At 47.6% G+C, this 19892-nt stretch overlaps 1 protein-coding gene across 2 annotated transcripts in view; it reads left to right on the forward strand.

Moving 5' to 3' along the window:
* The window catches only part of CDIPT (CDP-diacylglycerol--inositol 3-phosphatidyltransferase), a 104958-nt gene extending 89164 nt beyond the window's left edge, over nucleotides 1–15794 (forward strand). For both annotated transcript variants that reach the window (XM_086932117.1, XM_086932118.1), the window contains exons 5-7: nucleotides 11267–11348; nucleotides 13099–13293; nucleotides 13474–15794. In XM_086932117.1, coding sequence (XP_086788243.1) covers nucleotides 11267–11348; nucleotides 13099–13250 — 234 coding nt within the window. In that variant the 3' untranslated portion in view covers nucleotides 13251–13293; nucleotides 13474–15794. The remainder of the gene's footprint in view (nucleotides 1–11266; nucleotides 11349–13098; nucleotides 13294–13473) is intronic.
* The last annotated feature ends 4098 nt before the right edge of the window (nucleotides 15795–19892 follow it).

Consider the following 19892-nt stretch of genomic DNA (forward strand, 5'->3'; position numbering starts at 1 on the left):
AGGAAGCCTCTTCCTCCATATGCGGTGTGTGGGAAGTATAAAGAGTCTGATAGTAGTGGCCGAAGTCGTCAGCAATATCCTGGGGCGTAGTGAGGCGGGAGTGGGAGTCTGTTTCTATCTCAGCCATGACTCGGTGGGCCTGTTCCATGCGATCAAGCCAGGCCATTAATTTGCCTGCCTTATCGCCAACGTCCCAGATCCTGCTAGGCATGGCCCTATAGAGCGTCTTAGCAGCCTCTGTAGCCATGTCAGTGATTTTTTAACTATCATACACAGTTTCTGGCGTATCTCCGCTGAATCATGAGTCCGAAGCGCTTTCTCAAAGTTTAAGATTTCCCCCTCCAAGCGAGTCATATTTGCATCCTTCTCTTTACGCTGTCCCACGGTCTGGGCCAAAGCCACTCCTCTATCACAACCTTGTAGGCCTCCCAAAGAGTTGCCATTGATTCTACCGACCCCTCATTCTCCTGAAAGTAAAGGTCCGACTCACTCAAGACCTTATCCCTGATTTGGGGATTTGGGAGATACCAGGAGTTTATCGGGGCAGTGCCCCCAACCGAGGGCTCACCCACTTCTAGGCGACACAAGATAGGCGAATGATCGGAGATTCCCCTGGCCAGGTGCTGTATTTCTTTTAGGTTGTGAAGTTGGTGTGCTAGCGTCAGCATTTAGTATATCCGGGACATGCTATGGTGTGGGCCTGAGTAGAAGGTGTATTGCTGCTCAGTCAGATGGAGTCCGCTCCAGACATCCACCAGGCTCATCGCACCCAGAAAACTGTGGATACGCATGCGGGAGTGCGGCAAGGCCCTCTGGGGTCATCGATCGAGGGAATCCGAGACAATAGAGTTAAAATCGCTCCCTATCTGTACTCTGCCGTCCGGCAAATCTAAAAGGAAATCCCCAAGGTCTGCAAAGGCCTGAGTGTGCAGTCCCGGCGGTATGTAGACCGAAGGGAGATTGCGTATTTGTCCCTCCCAGGTCCCGGAGGCAGCGACATATCTACCCAGGGCATCAGTGCGGATCGAGTCAATTTTCATGGGGAATGACTTTCGGACCAGTATACCCACTCCCCGGGAGCCAGACCTAGAAGGTGAGTGCGCCACCAGCTGGTAGCCCCATCACGACATGGCCTTGCTTGCATTTCCTAGCAAATGTGTCTCCTGCAAGAGGACTACATCGGGGTAGTGCTGTTTCAAAAACTGGAGCACTATGCCCCTCTTGATCTTTGCTCCCAACCTATTAACATTCCACGATAGCAGCTTTAACCCATGTCTAATTGTCTTGCCCATCCCATCTTGGTTTTTGGTTGATCAATCGCCGGTGGAACCACCTGCGAGCGCCCCCAGGAGGAATCGCCTCAGCAGACCTTTTACCCTTCATAAAGAGAAGTACCAAAAGCATGCATGGCGGTGTCAGAACCTCCTGCCCACCAGAACGAGTGCATTTGCCTACTCCTTAAACTTTGTGGGTGCGTGTGACCAACCGGGCACCCATTCCAGAGACGTGAATAACCGGCAGACATATAATTCAGTCAAAAATACACATTAGACTACAATCCCGCGTTCAAATCGCAGTGTGTTCATCACGAAGGAGTTCCAGAACCACAGACCAATAGTAGTTCATTGACTAAGAGGGCTCGGACCGCCTCCCAGTCCAGCGGCAAGCAGATAGATCCCCAACCCAGAAATAGAGTAGCATACAGACCAGTCATTCAGACCCTCCTGTTGCCGCTTCCTGCTCGCCAGGCAGGGTGCCTCCATCAGATTCTTCGGCACCCTTCTCACCCCTCACCCCCCCCCGGGCACGGCCGCCACCTCGGCCTACAGTGCTCCATCCAGTCCCAGGCCTCCTCGGTGTATCGAAGAACCAAGCCTTCCTGTTCGATTCCATCCTCAGCTTGGCCGGGAAGAGCATGGCGTATTTCAGATCTTTCCAGTGAAGTACCTTTTTGATGTCGAGGAAGCTGTGTCGCTGTCGCTGCACCCTGAGGGTGAAGTCCGGGAAAAATGTGATTTGACTGTTCTGGAATTTCAGTGGGGGCGCAGATCTAGCTCCCTGCATTATGATGTCCCTATCCCTGAAATTAAAAATCCTAGCCTGCGGAGGCGCCCCTGGCTTTGGTCTGCCCCACGGCACCCGGTGCGTTCTTTCCACAGAAAAGATGTTGGATCATCTGCTGGGTTTGAGATGAGCGGTGATCAGTTCCTCTACAAACAGGTCCGCTGCCAGGTCTCGCCGCTCTCTCAGGAACCCCCAGTATGCTGACGTTATTACACCTTGAGCGTCCTTCATAATCGTCCAGCTGCGCTTCCAGTTTGGTAGTGTGGGCCTGAAGGTCATCCATCCTGCGCTGCAGTTCAGAGGTGTCGTCGACCAAGGAGCTAGCTTTGATTTTCATCCTTCAGTCGGGTGTTCATGGAGCGCATATCCGCTCGGATAAGGGATACTTCAGTGGACACTGAGTTAATTCGTGACTCCAGCGATGTGCGAACAGTTGTAATGGCCGTGAGGATATCTTTCAGTGTTGGTTCTCTCGCCTCCTCTCCGGACTGTTGCTTTTCCATTGAGGTCGCTTCCGGGCTTGCCCCAGGGGCCTTGTCCAATGCAAATTTGTTCAGCTTGGCCTGTACCGCCGTCTTGATGCCACTAATCCCAGCCATGACTGAGCCATTGTGATCCGCGTAGGATCCAAGGGAAAGAAGTAAATCAGTTCTGCGCAGATGTTGATCTATGCCAATTGCCAATAGGGCTTTTCCTGTGGGGCTGCTTGTGGAGCTACGAACCAAGGGCTGTCGGGGAACAGATAGTAGCAGCGGGCCGATATAATGCACCCCCCGGGACCAGGCCTCCAGTTAGCAGCCTGCCAAATCCTCTCTGTGTAGGGCACCAAGAAATAGCAGTAGCGGCCAGGCTTCTCCATCAATATCGCTTGATTCAGCCCCCTTCACCTACCGGGAACGCAATCCGGCCGCTAGGCCTCCCAGAGGTCCACCTTGCCACCTCAGGAGAGTGAGGTCTTTGTTTTCCCAGCGTCTAGCTGCGGCTGCCCCTACCTCTTATGGCAGCTTCGGGTCGGGGCCACGATCGGCCGAGAAGGCGGCAAGTGGGGCCAAGGGACCATCAGGGTCACGTCCTTCTCCCCTACTCCTGCTCCAAGAGGTGGGCAGCGCACAATATAGCCGCCCGTCACAGGGCAGCCAGTCATCTTACCCACAACGGGGCTCAGCAGTTGATTGTGGGGCCACACCCTGTTGCAGTGGGCACCACATAAATCAGCACCCAGCGAGGTGTGCAGTGAGAGCTCCGAGGCCTGCGCGATGTTGAGTCAGGCAGCGGTGCCGCTCCCAGGCGCAGCCGGACACTGCTCATCACAGCTTTCTCCCGGGGCTAACGCCCCGCCTCCACTCAGCCCCGTGTGCCGCAAGGATGTGCTGACGCCGGGGACTCCGGTGTATCTGATTGCCCAGAGCGGCGCATCAGTCGGCATACAAGTTTCTCACTAGTGCAGGCCGTGCAATGCCTCAGTCGGGCCGCTATGTGCGTCGTCAGGGCGGGAGCCGGAACCGCCAGCTGGAAACGGCGGTTTCACAGCTCTCTCGATCCGCAATGGGTTCCGATTCTTGATGATATCCTTTTCTGCCAGTTTAGAAGCGGATTATTGGGCGGATTTACACTGGACCGGGCGCGCTCGGTCGGAGCTGCCTCAGAAAGCAGCCATGTCTCTCGGTGGCTCTTCAATAAACTCTATTTGGAACCCCAGGACTGTTTTTGAGAATCCATGGAGCTGATGTAATGAGTTGGCGGAAGTTCTTCTTTTTTTTTATCATAGAAATACGTCCCCCTAAACCTAAAGGAATGTGTTCAATTCATTATCATTGTTTCTGGGTACTTTTGAGTACCCTCTTGCATATTGATTCGTCAAGCTTCTGCACCTCTGAGGAAAGAAGGCGGGTCTCTTGTAATGGAATCCGTATTTACCTCTTCTGGAATAGAATTGAGATCATTCCTCAAATTGGAATCGATTAGCAGACAACCACCTTTTCTACCAGTCAACACTGACTATCATTGGCCAAATTCCACGCTGTCCGAAGACTCTGGCCAATGATAGTCAGTAGGAAGTCAGTGGAATTAAACGTCTTCTCATGTTTGGAAATCTCTTTTATTAAGGTATTGTCTGTTCCAATGAGGTAAGTTTTGTTTGGCATCTGTTTGTAACAATAGTCTTTCGTGTCAATCCAATAAAATAACAGTATTTTAATTTCTATGGAAACAGATGAACCAATTGAATCCAGTTTGACAGAACAGTCAATATCGAGGGTTTCTTCCTGTGCCTGTCATGCCATTTCAAACCTTTTCGTGACATGGCCCTTCATATTAATCTTGGCAGGAATACCAGGCCTGGCCAGTACCTCTTTTGGAATTCTTGCCATATTTTCTAAAGAAATTCATCAGTCTGTGTCAATGTCAGGAGTTGATGGCACCTAACCTGTAGTGGAAGGCCTATTGCATTCAATTCAATTCAATTAAATACTTTATTTCGGTTCTTTTACAAACCATAAAAGTGCATGATCCCTCATCGCTCCTGCCCTGAGTGGTCGCTCCCCTGTCTCTCTGCCGAGACGCGGTATCGTTGCACTGTGCTGCATTGTGCTGCATTGTAATTAACTGTATTATTTGCGCCTGGAACTTGATTGCATTTACCTCGCTTGGTTGCTGCATAGCTGGCTTGTGCATTGTGATTAACTGTATTATTTGCACCTGGAACTTAATTGCATTTACCCCGCTTGGTTGCTGCATAGCTGGCTTGTACTATAACTGACTTGTAGTTCAGTTCATTGCGCGATATCCCCCGGCGCCCTGCTCTGCTCCCCCCTCCATTTTGTTTCTGTTGTTGTTGTGCTCCGTGTGCGTTCACTTGAGCCCGCCCCGCCTCCCAGCTGAGCCGCCCTCCCACTAACTATTTACAGCGCTCCCGGACCTAGAAGCGCTGTGATCCCTCATTGCTCCTGCCCTGAGTGGTCGCTCCCCTGTCTCTCTGCCGAGACGCGGTATCGTTGCACTGTGCTGCATTGTGCTGCATTGTAATTAACTGTATTATTTGCGCCTGGAACTTGATTGCATTTACCTCGCTTGGTTGCTGCATAGCTGGCTTGTACTATAACTGACTTGTAGTTCAGTTCATTGCGCGATATCCCCCGGCGCCCTGCTCTGCTCCCCCCTCCATTTTGTTTCTGTTGTTGTTGTGCTCCGTGTGCGTTCACTTGAGCCCGCCCCGCCTCCCAGCTGAGCCGCCCTCGCCCCTCCCCCTTTCCACTATCCATATATGACCGTCGCGTTCGCGCGCAGCGTTCACGCGCAGCGATCGCGCCCCATCCGCGCCGAAGGTGCGCCAAAGGTAAGCCCGTCTACGCCCGTCCGCGCATGGACCGCGCCCAGCGCCAGAGCCCCTGGTCCTCGCAATGTCCACCCCTCCCGCATTACCTACGATGCCGCCACCCTCCTAGCCCTCAACCCCGGCCGTTCCCCCAACTGCGTCCAAGCCGCTCCTGGACACACCCATGGACCCTTTTCCTGCAACTCCTGCAAGTTTGACGGCACCAAGAACAACTCCTCATCTACGAACTCACAACAGTTATCCGACCCCAACCACCTACAATGCATCCTGCTCAACACCTGCTCGGTCCACAGGCACGCCATTGACCTCTGGAATCTACTTGACACCATCTCTCCGGACGTCGCCTTCCTAACAGAAACATGGATGAATGCCACATCAGCCCCAGACATCACCATTGCCATCCCGGAAGGCTATAAGATCATTCGCAAGGACCGTACCGGCCACACAGGAGGAGGTATCGCTATCGTCCATAAGAACTCCATCCGCATCTCAACCAGCTCAGACGTCAATCTCGCCAACTCTGAACACCTTCACTTCCAGATCCACATCGACCCCAAGACCACACTCCGAGGCACCCTCCTTTACAGGCCACCAGGACCCAGCGCACAATTTAGTGAAGACATCACGGACTTCATCACTCCACACGCGCTCCCCTCCGAGGATTACATCCTTTTGGGAGACCTCAACTTTCACCTTGAAAAGAACAACGACCGCAACACCACCACCCTTTTGGACAACCTCGCCAACCTCGGACTTAAACAACTTGTCACTACCCCCACCCACATCGCAGGTCACACACTCGACCCTATCTTCACCTCCAGCAAACATGTCTCCTTCAGCCACACCACAGCTCTCCTTTGGACTGACCACAGCTGCGTTCACTTTACCTACAACAAGCCCACATCCAACAACCACCCCCAACCCACTCTACAAAGAAACTGGAACAAAATCACCATCGACCAGATCTCCTCATCGCTTCTTCAAAACCCCCCAGCCCACTTCTCAAACCCAGACCAAGCAGCCACCAACCTCACCCAATGGTTATCCAACAGCGCCGACATCCTAGCACCACTGAAAAAACGACAAATCAAACTAGACAGCAAGAAGGCCTCCTGGTTCAACGATGATCTTAAGAAATCCAAGAAACTCTGTCGCTCCCTTGAGAAGGCCTGGAAAAAAGACCCAACCACCAGCACCAAGGACACCTTCAAAAACGCCACCCGCTTACACCACCAACTGATCCGGAATGCCAAGAAAGCCGCGTTCAAGGACCGACTAGATAACAACGCCCACAACAGCAAGGAATTATTCAATATCGTCAAGGAATTCACCAACCCCTCGGCCAACTCCAACGACATCACCCCCTCTCAAACCCTCTGCGACTCCCTAGCCTCATTCTTCCACAACAAAATTGCAGACATCCACAATAGCTTCGACAACCGACCCGAAGACCAACCCAACCAACCCCCTGCAGGACCCCCACCCCCCCCTGAACATCCTCAATGACTGGAAGCCAATCTCCACTGAGGATACCATCCGCCTGATGAACTCCATCCACTCAGGATCCCCCACAGACCCGTGCCCTCACCACATCTTTAACAAAGCAGACTCCATTATAGCACCGCACCTCCGAGACGTCATCAACTGCTCCCTCAACTCCGCAACCTTCCCGGAAAGCTGGAAACATGCCGAACTCAGCGCCCTCCTGAAGAAACCCACAGCTGACCCCACCGAACTCAAAAACTACCGCCCTATCTCACTCCTTCCATTCCCGGCCAAAGTCATCGAGAAAGCAGTCAACAACCAGCTCGCTGCATTCCTAGAAACCAACAAATCCCTCGACTCCTCACAATCCGGCTTCCGAGCCAAGCACAGCACTGAAACCGCCCTCATCGCAGCAACAGACGACATTCGAACTCTACTGGACAGTGGAGACACAGTCGCCCTCATCCTCCTCGACCTCTCCGCAGCCTTCGACACGGTCTGTCATAGCACCCTTTTACAACGCCTCAGAAACGTCGGAATCCAAGGAAAAGCACTGGAATGGATCACCTCGTTCCTCACCGGAAGAACCCAGAGAGTCCGCCTTCCACCTTTCAAGTCAGAGGCCACTGAAGTCATCTGCGGCGTACCACAAGGATCCTCACTCAGCCCCACCCTCTTCAACGTATACATGAGCCCCCTCGCGGCCATCGCACGGCAACACAACCTCAACATCATCTCCTACGCCGACGACACTCAACTGATCCTATCACTCACCAGAGACCCTAACACTGCCAAAACCAACCTGCATGAAGGAATGAAAGAAGTAGCCGAATGGATGAAGCACAGCCGTCTGAAACTGAACTCAGACAAAACAGAAGTCCTCATCCTAGGCACCTCCCCCTCCGCCTGGGATGACTCTTGGTGGCCAGAGGCCCTTGGAAAAGCACCCATCCCGACGGACCACGCACGGAACCTGGGCGTCATCCTGGATTCCTCACTCTCGATGAACAGACAAGTCAACGCCGTTTCTTCATCTTGCTTCAACATTCTTCGCATGCTCAAAAAAACATTTCGCTGGATCCCCACCGAAACTAGAAAAACAGTCACTCACGCTCTGGTCACGAGCCGACTGGACTACGGAAACACCCTCTACGCCGGTACCACCGCAAAACTCCAGAAAAACTCCAACGCATCCAGAACGCTTCAGCCAGGCTCATATTAGACATCCCGCGTAACGAACACATCTCTGGTCACCTGAAAAACCTCCACTGGCTCCCCGTCAACAAGAGGATTACTTTCCGGCTCCTAACCCACGCACACAAAGCACTCTACGAAATCGGACCCGAATGCCTCAACACAAGACTGTCCTTCTACACCCCCCCCGCCAGCTACGATCCTCCAACCAAGCCCTTGCCACTGTTCCTCGCATCAACAAAACCACCATGGGAGGTAGATCCTTCTCCTACCTGGCAGCTAAAACCTGGAACTCACTTCCTACTCTCCTTCGCCTTACTCAGAACCACCTAGCATTCAGAAAGCAACTTAAAATGTGGATATTTGACAAGTAATTCCCCACCCCTCTTCAAGCACCTTGAGACCCTCTGGGTATGTAGCGCGCTATATAAATTTACTGACGTGACTTGACTTGACATGTACAATATACAGTACATTGTCACAAAAGAAACATTCCTTTCACAAAAGTGCAAATGCAAGGAGGAAATACTTTGATGATATAGGCACATAGGAGTACAGCGTTTCACAAATTAAACATTACTGATCCAGACAGTTTCTCAATCTGACAGATAATTTTAAAAATTCCTTAATTTGGAGGATACAATCACTGTGCAAAAGCTGCAAGTACAGAAGTGCCGGCCTGATTTGTTTAAAACCAAGTTTTTTTTAAAAGAGTTACTAAGTATCGCTTGCGTGGAAATATTGATGGCGAAGCCTGGCCACTACTGCTATTTCTTGGTGCCCTACACAGAGAGGATTTGGCAGGCTGCTAACTGGAGGCCTGGTCCCAAATGTCTGAGAAGGTGTTGAGGAAACAATTTTCAGTAGACCGTTTTGAAAGGCTCTTTCAGCTGCATTTACGCAGACCACGTTTATTTAAATCCGATCCTTCTTGATTGACAGAGTCTGAATCCCAAAGTTTTGATAACAAAGCTCCGAAATACGCCTACAATAAAGATACAGTCAATTGACAATATATAAGAAAGATTATATACTTAATTACCTACCAGAAGCTGCAAGAAAAACGAAGGTCTTGGGGAAGGGATAGTATTTAGATAGTATGTATAGAGTCGTAATGGAATACCTGTGTTAGGTATGAGGTTGGAGCTCCTCTGCCCATTGGTTCTCTGAGTATTGTCGTTTCGGTTTCAAATGTTATGATACTCTTTTCCGTTTTTGGCTGCTGTGGAAAATAAACAGCCTAAAGCGATGCATAATAGGAGCCTCTGGACTTCTAATAAAATGAGGATTGCCATAAGTATGATGCACGGATTCAAAGGGTTTATTAGAGGGTCAGAGTAAATGCAGAACTGTCAGCCTGGCAATCCTGAGGTATGGAATGAAGGCAGAATGTTTGGGGAGAGCAACAACATGCGGTGATATGCACATTGTTTCTCCCGTAGAAGTGGTGAAACGTTCCTTGAGGGACCGTCATTTTCTTTACCAGGTTGGGGTAGGAAGGGACGGTAGTGTTTGCCGGGCCACAATTTGTTTAGAGTACAGGGATATGCGAAGGATGCAGAAAGGGAAAGCAGTCTTCTTTGAATGCGGGTCAGTCAACTGAGGCCTGTAGGGAGTACACTTGAGTTAGAGAGGGGTGAGTCTGTTGGTTGCAAATCCATCTTGTGGTGGATGGAGGGGAATAATGCACGTTTCCTGGGTGAGTTATCTCGTTGGAGGATGATGGGAGCCGAAGTAATAAATGTACACAATGTCATTTTTCATTCTATATAAGTAAAAATGTGATAACCGTATTCCAGCTGGATGAAAATGTCTTCTTTACTGCTTAATAACTGTTTTAGTTCCATCATTAAACCCTGCAGTAGTGTTTATGAGCATGATTATAAACAAAAAGCAGAGTAGGTACTTAAGAATGTTTAGCATTCACTCAACTTTATTTGGGTGAATATAGGTGAACAAGATTCTCTTAAGGGCCTTGTTTAGAAAAGAATTTGACGTTTTTACACGGATCTCTAGTAAGGCATTCTATAATATGGGCGGTCCTCCTGATGTCACAGCGATGCTAGGTTTCCAGTTTGTTTTTAAATCTACTTTGAATTCAGTCCAGTCCAAAGGCTGTAAAGTGGACTATTTGAATATAAGCAGGAAAACATGACAATCTCAGGGTGCCTTTATAGCCCATTGGCAGTTGACCAACACATTTATTTGCAATTAATAAAATAATTTTATGGCAGAAATTGTGAGTCTGTTTTTCAGCTCTGGTTAACTGGCATTTGAGGGGCATAGGACCCACCTATGGGAAGGAATGAGATCTTTATATTATGCAGGTATGGAGATGAACCTTGAGGCAATTGTTATATGTGTGTTAAGAGTTGGAGGTTAAACGGAAGTAGTTTCATAAAAGTCATTGGCTTCGCTTTCACACTTGTAAAGAGGCAACTTTGCTTTGTGTGCTTGGGTAATATAATATTGTCAGTTAACCAGTGCTATGATGACAATTTGTGCTATTATGATTGCAGTAATGGCGATGAGTACATGATCTGAGTCTGAATTAGTTGTATGTAAAACTTATGTTTTTGTCAACTAATGCTTGAATGTTTTTAATTGTAGCTTTGAGTGTTCAAACCATTGGAAAATCTGGTGTACAATTGATATCCGAAACATACAATGGTTACAATTAATTTTAGGTTTTGTATTACAGTACATGTGTATTTTATCTTTCTTTATGGTATTGCATTAATTTTAGTTAATCAAGCAATAAAACTTTACCTGCCTATTTGGCTTGATAAAACTGTTGGATAAAACTTGTTCACTCTCTGGCATGGCCTCTTTCTGTGATATTGTTTCTCTCTTTGACTTGACCTGACTCTGGGTTTAATCTCTCTGTGATACAGATTCAATTTCTGTGACATTTTGTCTCTCAAGGCTTAGTGTTTCTGACACAAGTTCTCTATGACACGATTTCTCTCTCCTCTGACACTCTCTGGTGCCATTGTCTCTGTCTCGCACCACACAAACATATACACTCACACACTCACTGACAGCTTGCCTCTGATGTAGTTTTGCTCAGCTGAGACCTGTGTTCCACCTTGCTTCAGTGGTTTCTTATGTTAGTTTTTCTCATTATGATTTTATGTCATCTTTCCTCACTCTGTACAACTGATTATCATTCTGTTTTCTCTCCCTTAGCCTGTCCTGTTCTCCATGTGTGCTGGGAACGAACTCTTCTACTGTATGTTGTATCTCCTGCACTTCTCTGATGGACCTGCAGGTACAGTGGCCGAATAAACAAAGCAGGGGTTGTGAGAGAGCAGAGGGAGGGTTTGATAGGAGGGAATCCATTTTGGAGAGCAGTATGAAGAATCTGTAGGATGGCTGTGGTGTTAGAGAGACTTCGCAAGGGGCTGGATGTGCAATAAAAATTATGCTGGTTGATGCTGTTCAAGAACAAATTCAGATGGAGCTGATATCAGAAAAGAGTTTGTGTGGATAGTTCTAAGAAGGGTTTAGAAGATAATGTGAAACCAAAGACAGAAGAGAAAATCTGTTGGTAAACAGACGGGATCTAGTTAAACTTTATTTTCAAAATCCGGCCTGAGGTTTAGCTCAGCAATGAGTAAGAAGGTCATTGAGTCAGAGATGTAGTTCGTAAAATATAAAATGCATATGCTTATTATATACAATACAAGATAGGCCTCTGCAAAATATTAGCCAGAGCATTGTACAAGCTACCTATCCAAATTAGGTTAATCTGGAATGGATGGGCGCAGGACTAGGGTTACCAAGAACCGTAGCAACAGAAGAGAGACGACCTTCCCAATCTTAATAGAAAATTCAACACCATCAATAATTACCAGGAGTCTTGCACTCTCTGACGCAACAAAGTGTGCTCCTGAGCATGTGGTGGATCATTGGCGATCATTTGCTTCTCTCCCAGGTGACTAATCCTTAAACTCAACATTGGGTGGCGGTTGACTTCTCCCTGGCAAGAAGAGTAAACTAATATGGGGCAGAATCCAGAAGATGCTGTCTATCCTTGTGGAAACCGATGCCACATTGAAGAGAGGGTGATTTTGAGGATGGCCCGTAGCCTCCCACCTGTACCTTAGCTTGCCCAGATATATCTAAAATTAGAGTGGCCTAAAACAGTCACTGAACTCAGAGTATTGAAGGAGGCAGAGGTAGGCCGTCTTGTGCCTGAAAAACCACAGGCAGGAAGACCAGCTGAGGTGCCCAGCATGGAAACAATAAGTAACTCATTCCATATAGATGAAATGGAAATGCCCCTGCTGCTGCACTAGGGCCATGATGTGGTGTGCCACTGGGTTTGGAACGTCAAGAAAAAGAGGGTTGAGGGGATTGTCTGAGAACAGTCATTTTAGATGCTGTCACGCTGATGATTCTCTTAAGCACATGCATCTTAAAATACTTTACAAACTCCTGACTGTCCCTTCAGCCAGGCCTTTGTAAACCGTACACTGAAGCTATTCATTAGAAGGAGAGGGATGTAAGGATATCTGCATTCACATTGGGCATACTGGATGCCCAAACTGCACCGCAGATTTGCATTAATTTTCATAATGTTCTAAGGGCTCCATCACAATGGTATGAATAGTTTACGGTGGTAACATAAAAAGGATTGGGTAGGCTTGAGTAGCTCCAAATCCCGAAAGGGACTTTGGCAGTTACTCCTTAGGTCTGTTTCTTCTAATGTGTAATCTTTTTCTATTCGATCTCACTCCCTATCCCTTCTTCTACTCCACTGTTTATCCCATTTCCCTCCTGCTTGCCCTGATTTTGTTGCCGGCTTTGTTGTTTTCTTACTTGCTTGTGCATTCCGGTTACCCACTTTCCTATTTCTACTTGCTTCCTGAATTCCTTTTTCTTGACTATCCCAAATGTATGCCTGGTGCTGCCTTGATTTCCTCCTCCTCCTCTCCCCCTTAACTCTTGTGCCCTCCCTTCTCTTTTCCCTCTTTTGACCAACTTCTTTCTCTTCCCGATCGCATTTCCCTCTACAGTTGGCCTTGGGGAACTGGGATTCTTCCGCCTCCTTCTCTGGGTCTGTGCCCCCATCGCCCTGCTGAAGACCCTCATCAGCATCTTACACCTCATCACAGCTTCTCACAACATGGCAGCCCTGGACCAGGCGGAGCGTGCCAAGAAGAAGTGACCTCATGGACTAACATAATATGGTGGCCCTGGACCAGAAAGAGGCAAGTAGTCACCAACCAGACTGATCCAAAACTGCAGCCCTCTGCAACGCTTGGTGCACCACGATAAAGTGGCAAACAGAACCAGACAACAGTATTCACAACTGATGAGGTCCTGAACATGCCTAGACTATAGTGGCTGAGTTTGCATCTTCTTATCCAACTGTTTTTTATTTTTTTCAGATCAAACAGTGCTTCCGACGGAGCTGAAATCCATTCAGGTTGTTGGAAATCCAGTTCTAAGAGTTCCCTTCTGCTTTTCTATGTTCCAAAAAGCCGATTAATGCCTGCTCTATTTAAACCAAGACTGTTCTTGGATGGCCGTGTGAGGTGGCGATCATTCCAGTGGCCCTAGATGTCTAGTTCAAGATTGGTCAGCCACTGTCCCTGGGGATGCAGTGCATATTCTTGTTTCCATTCCAGATGCGTCTGAGATCTGATCCAGACCTTGATTTGCCTGGCTGGTCTCTTGCACCAGTCCAAGTATTTGTTCATTCCTCAGAGGCCTGTAATTCAGGCTATGATTCCTCTGTTTCTGAACTGGGGACATCGTGTGAGCTGATCTCTGGTTTAGAGGGACCAAGGATCCTGGGCCAGGATTTCCATGTAATTATCTCACATGCCTTTTTAGCTGGCCCATTGGGCCTCTCCAGTCTGTCTGTCGCTCTTAGCTTCGAGGTCTCATACTACAGGTTCGTTTCCAGTAACGACATAGTCCAGAATGCTTTTGTCATTGCCCTGAAGTGCAGCAAATTAGTATTCATTCCAGGACCAATGGTGAGCAGTGGACTGAAGACAACAGTGAGACACTGTGGTCCCGTGGTCAGTGTTTAGAATTTTAGCGTTACTGTAATAAGGGAACACAGTTTTAGCTAACATCTGGTCCACAGTGGGAGCCACCTAATTACAGGTTTCTCTGTTTCTGTCTCAGTTCACGCTTTGAGAAAAGTCCATTCAAGTTATGCAGTAATGGGGACAGTGTTTTTATATCACACAGTGTAAAATGCTGGTCCCTGTTAGGCCAAAGATCAGGTCTGTGATTTTCATATTGCTGGCGTACGAACACCATCTAGGAAACCTATTCCAGAGAGGGCCAGAATAATGTACTGAATTATTCTTTCACCATACTAGATCTGTGAGGTGAGGGATCTTCAAGCAAATTTGGAACCTAGTACTTGATCAAACAGTCCACGTCATATATTGCAGACTTCATTCCAGTGAAGGTGGAATACAGTGCTGGTTTATCATAGCACAGGATATGCCTGGTACCTATATCCGCTGTTTCATTCCCAGCCAGGCCGATTCGGTGCTCTTGACCCCATTGTACAGCAAATGTTCTGCTCACTGACTATTGAGGAAAGACCATCACTTTCACAGGATGGTTGTGTGGCTACGGTGTGCTGCCCACTTCCACGTGTCATGGGGTGAAACGAGATAAGGGATTTGTAAACTAAAGACCTCCTCCTCCCTCCTTAATGTTGATGGTTTTGATATAATTGTAGCCTTCTCTGGAAGGTCAGGCTACTCCAAAGTCCCAGAGGTGAAGCGCAGTTCACATTCCAAGGTCAGGTACTGTGGAAACTGTAGCTGCGGCACATCTCCCTTGGGTAGTGAGGCATGCATGATTTAATTGAAAGAATCAAGGCTAGAGGATCCGTATAAGTACAACTTCCAACCGTGCTACCTTGTTGTAAATTCCATCTTGATTTAATCTTCTAAAACTCTTTACTGCATTGGAAGCTGGTTATCATCATGTGCTGTGCTGCATGGGACCAACATCCATGACCAGAAATCTGTTTCAGAGAGTTCGAGCATGAGACCTGTAGCTCTAATATCAGCAGAAAAACCAGCAGGCACACAAGATTTCGGTCAAAGGTTACATCTGATTTTTGTGTGTTCTCTAGCTAGTTATACAGTCAGTCTGCCTAATTGGAGACGTGTCTCTCTTTTTTTTCTATCCCGAAAAACCTTTTCCAGGGAGAAGTAATCTAGTACTGTCCATTTAGCTGCCTGCAATGGATTTTTGTCTCCTCTGCGTGTGTGTCCTTATAGAGAATAGCACGGTGCCCTGCTTTGGCCAGCACACTCTTTGTGAACCCACTTGCTCCCCTTGTGCATGGCGAGCCTGTTCAGCCCATTACAAATGTCAGTATTTAACGTTTTACTGTATTCCTTTTTTGGGCCAGTGTTGTATTTATATTAGGTTTAGTCATGTCATCTTCCCAGGTATCTTCTGGAAGGTGCCTAATTTTGTGTTTTTGGAAGGACGTTGTGCAAGAGCTAGTTAAGTGGGATCTATAGTGAAATAATACGGGTGATTGTGACATCTTAGATCAATGCAGTTATTTATTGATGTCTGTGTGTTTGCACTCTATCTTCCAATTTTCGAAAGCACACATTTTAGATATATCTATGGTTGCCACTACTGATAAAAAATATACCAGAAGGGATGTTTTTTCATAACCCTGTCATGTCGGAATTGAGAAATAAATCATGTGATGCTGTCTGTGTCTTGGGCTTTATTTTTTCTTCGTAAAGTGAAACAACAACTTTCCATTGATCAGCATGGTATCCCCTGGCCACGAGGCAAAACACAGGGGTACCTCATTGACCGTGGTGATTTATCCAAGCAACACCTACATTAAAAGTTTGAGTTTACTCTACACAGAAAAATATGAATAATCTCGTTAATTTGACACAGTAAAACATTATTTTGACTAAATATAAAAGCATAAGAAATATTTTATTCAGTGTTCCATAATATACTATCCTATTGATTCCATCACGATCATACTACAAAGCAACCATTGTGAGCCATTTTTTTATTTTTTTATTTTACAGTGGTCCACTATTGGTCCAGTACCTAACTATAGCTGACATCCCATAGGGTCAATACAGAAAGAAAGAGTTAATCTTCGTTGTTATTAAAATAATGACTGTTTCTGGTTGGCAGAGGTATCCCCCCTACAGTCCAACCAGGAACCACAATCCTAGTCATGGTAAATCACAACACACCTAAAATTATCCTGCGCTCACCCTCTGGTAGCTCTGTACAGAGCAAGCAGCTTAACTTAAAAGGCAATGTGTAAAGTATTTGTGTAACACTTCAAACAGTAACACAATGAAAACACCACAAAAAGACTGCACCATCTTTGAAAAATAAAGCTTAATTTATAAATCAACCAAAATGACAATCCAAAAAGTATAAGTCGAGATATGAATTTTCAAAGAATTAATGCAAATTAGCACTTGGAAGCAAAAAGCACTTAAATGGGAAATCTGGTCACGCTGGACTGGGGCAAAGTCAAAGGTTCAGGCCAACAGCGAAGTTGGGCGGGCTGGATACAGGGAGCCACATGTGCCTGCTGAACCAGAGTACCCAGATCCGGGATGCATCGTCGTTGACTAACATGCGAGATGCAGACAAGTGAGGCGTTAATGTCGAGCCATGCAGAGGATGAGATGCTTCGATTTTCTCCACGCCGCTGCAGCCATATGTTGGTTCCAAGTGCAACATACTGGTTCCGAGTGTGAGGCGCAGAATCTGCTCCCTCAGTAGGCGATGCATCTATTCCAAAGGCAATGCCTTGGTTCCGAAGGCGATGTGTGTCTGCTACGCGCAATGACGAGAATGCGCTGATTCTGACTCACGCAAAGGCGAAGATGCGCCGATTCCGATGAGGATGGGTGGGTTCTGAATGTAACAGCACCTTAGGCCTCACTTCGAGTCACTCTGGGTTCAAGTGATGCAGATTGCCCCTGAAGGCCAAATATGCAGGCAAGAGCAAGGGGAAGACAACATAGTACAACATAAAGTACCCTGTCTGCTTGATAGAAAAAAGAGGCAAAACTTCTATGCATAAAGAGTCGCTGAATAATCACCACTGACCCTTGTGATTCAAAGAATGCCGATAACACATAATTATTTGTCTGGAAAAGCATTCACTTTATTTAAATGTTTTATTTCATAAATATGATAACAATATATGACTAAACAACTGTGAGTAGTATACATACAAATCAAAAGAACAATAATTTAACACTTAAGAATCTAAGTGCATTCAGCAAATGTCATATTCAGCTGGTCAAATTAATTTGAGTGATAGTCTTGTAAGATCTTTAGGTCCACTTCTTGATCGGCGCCTTAAGGGCGCAATGGATATAAAAACCAACCCAGGTGGTGGGGAGTAGGGCAGCCCAGGGGGAACAAGCGACCAAGCTGGTGTAGAAAAATAATGGGCAGCAGGAAGGCAATAGCATGTGGCCCAAGGGGGGCCTGCCTCCAAACAGAGGGACCTCTGAATGGCAGTCGGCCAGTTCAACAGGAAAGATTGACTACCTCACAGCTAAGAAGGACGTCTTCTGACAGCAAATACGAAAAAGAAATATCTTCTGGATCATCCAAGATTCACAGAAGAGAGACTGCTATTCGATCGGTTCCCGGTAGGGGCCCCAAATTCCACCGTCTGGCTATTCAGCACTGCCAAAGTTCGGCCAGTAACATTTGTTGTTTGCTTTTGAAATCTCACCTCACGCTCGCACATGCTCATGTGTGTGCTTTTTGTTTTGTCCCAAGCAATTGGCCTTTGTGTGCGTCTTTTTAACAAAGACAGCACGCAATTGGCCAAAGGCGGGCGCATTGTTCCGCCCATGGCCTATTGGTTGCAGTTACCCGCAAGGGCACCATGTGTTTTGAATAATCGTGCACAGATGCGTGCGCGATAATTCAAAGCACATATCTTGGTGTGGAGCGCGCACCATTTGCCTGGCCTAATGCTTGCGGTTACGAGCAGCAGCAGCATATGTTTCTAATTATTGTGCCCAGTCGCGGGCGCGATAATTTGAAACATATGCTGCTGCTCTCAACCGCGAGCACACTCCAGCAGCTCCCGCATCTCGTTTTAATAAAGCGAGACAATGTTAATTCATCTTCGTGGTAAATGCCTTATGTCAATGGGGAAAAGGGTCCGGTGGTTTACACTTCAGCCTGGTTTTGGTTTTGCATGGGCGCTATACCTCTGGGGCTGCGCCTGCGCCGAACACACCATATGTCCTGATTTGGAAGGAGACCCGGGAGGAGAGCGTTGTCAGCTCCCGCTGCGCAAGTTTAGGGCGAGGTCAGCGAGAGGTTCCCACACTGCGTGCGACGATGAGGCATGAACAGAGGAAGACTTAAAGAAAGCAAGTTAGCAGCTCTGAGTTTTTCGACACCTCTGTGGCAAACCGTTCCGCTTGCAGAATTTGCGGAATTTGGGTAACTTTGCATTCCGCGGAGAACGCAAAATTGCCCAAAATTCAGCGTTCCGCGACTACGCGAAATTTTTTGCTGGTTCGCGTTCTCAAAATGCATGTTTCAGAGATATTTCCACTCGAGCAAGCAAACAGTGATTGCGAACAGGAAAAAAGCATCGCGAACACGCAATTTTGCGTGTTCGCGGAATTTCTGCGTGTTCGCTGAGATTTTTTACCGTTTTGCGGAGATTTGCGTAATGCAATTACGCAAATCCCGCCCACTCCTACTAAAAACTCAGAGCGGCAAACGTACTTACTTTCAGCCTTCCCCCGTTCATGCCTCATCGCCGCACGCAGTGTGGGAAGCTCTCGCTGACCTAGCCGCGGGAGCTGCTTGTGAGCCAGCCTCTAACACCCGGGAGAGACCGAAGCGGATAGGGCAAGAGAATGGAATACAGACCCGTCAGCCAGCAGGACCCAAAACCAAACTGGACCAGGCGAGTTAGCCCACCGCTCTTTTCCCAGCTCTGAAGATCATCCTCGGCAACAGAGCCGCCGGCACGAAGCCATGTGCGCGCAGGCGTCTTCAGCCACAGCTCCAATACCATTCCTACCCAAACCGGGAGAGCCCCTAATGAAGTGGGATGACTGGAGAGAGTACATTCTCAATTACATCGAGGTCCTGGAAGATGAGAATGAAGAGGCATTCACGAGCAAAAGAAAAAGAAGGATTTTGCTGCACAACTTAGGCCCAGAAGGGATCAGGGTATTCAAGAACCTAGTACCCAAGCCCCGGCAAGATACAGATGATGATGTATTTGCACATTCCATAGAAGAACTCAACGAGCATTACCGGCCGGCAGTATGTGTGTCAATAGATCGTTACAACTTTCAACAGCGGAAACAAGAAATTGGAGAGTCAATTGATGAGTACGTGGCAGCGTTAAAAAAGTTAGCGACGACGTGTAAATTTGGCGCACTCCATGATGAGTTTATCAAGGACCAGATTGTGATGCACACGACAAATAAGACGGTGCAGGACAAATTATGGGCGAGCGGTGACGCCACGTTGAAGGAAGTGATCGCGATAGTGAAAAAGGCGGAACTAGCGAAGAGATGCGCAGACGCAGCTAAGAGAGAACCAGTGGTAAGGCCAATGGTGAACAAGGTTGACGATGAAGAATCTAAGGGATGGAACAAGAGCACCGGGACAACCAACAGAGGACCCAGCAAATGGCTGGGGAAACCAGGACCACAAGGGAAGCATACCAGAGGAGTCAGAAACCCATGCTACCGTTGCAGCAGTTTGGCCCATGAAGCACACGAAAAGAGATGTCCTGCGTTCCGAGCTAAGCGCATGTTTTGCGGCA

This window comes from Lissotriton vulgaris, chromosome 7 (assembly GCF_964263255.1).
Source record: "Lissotriton vulgaris chromosome 7, aLisVul1.2, whole genome shotgun sequence".
Classification (NCBI taxonomy): Eukaryota; Metazoa; Chordata; class Amphibia; order Caudata; family Salamandridae; genus Lissotriton; species Lissotriton vulgaris.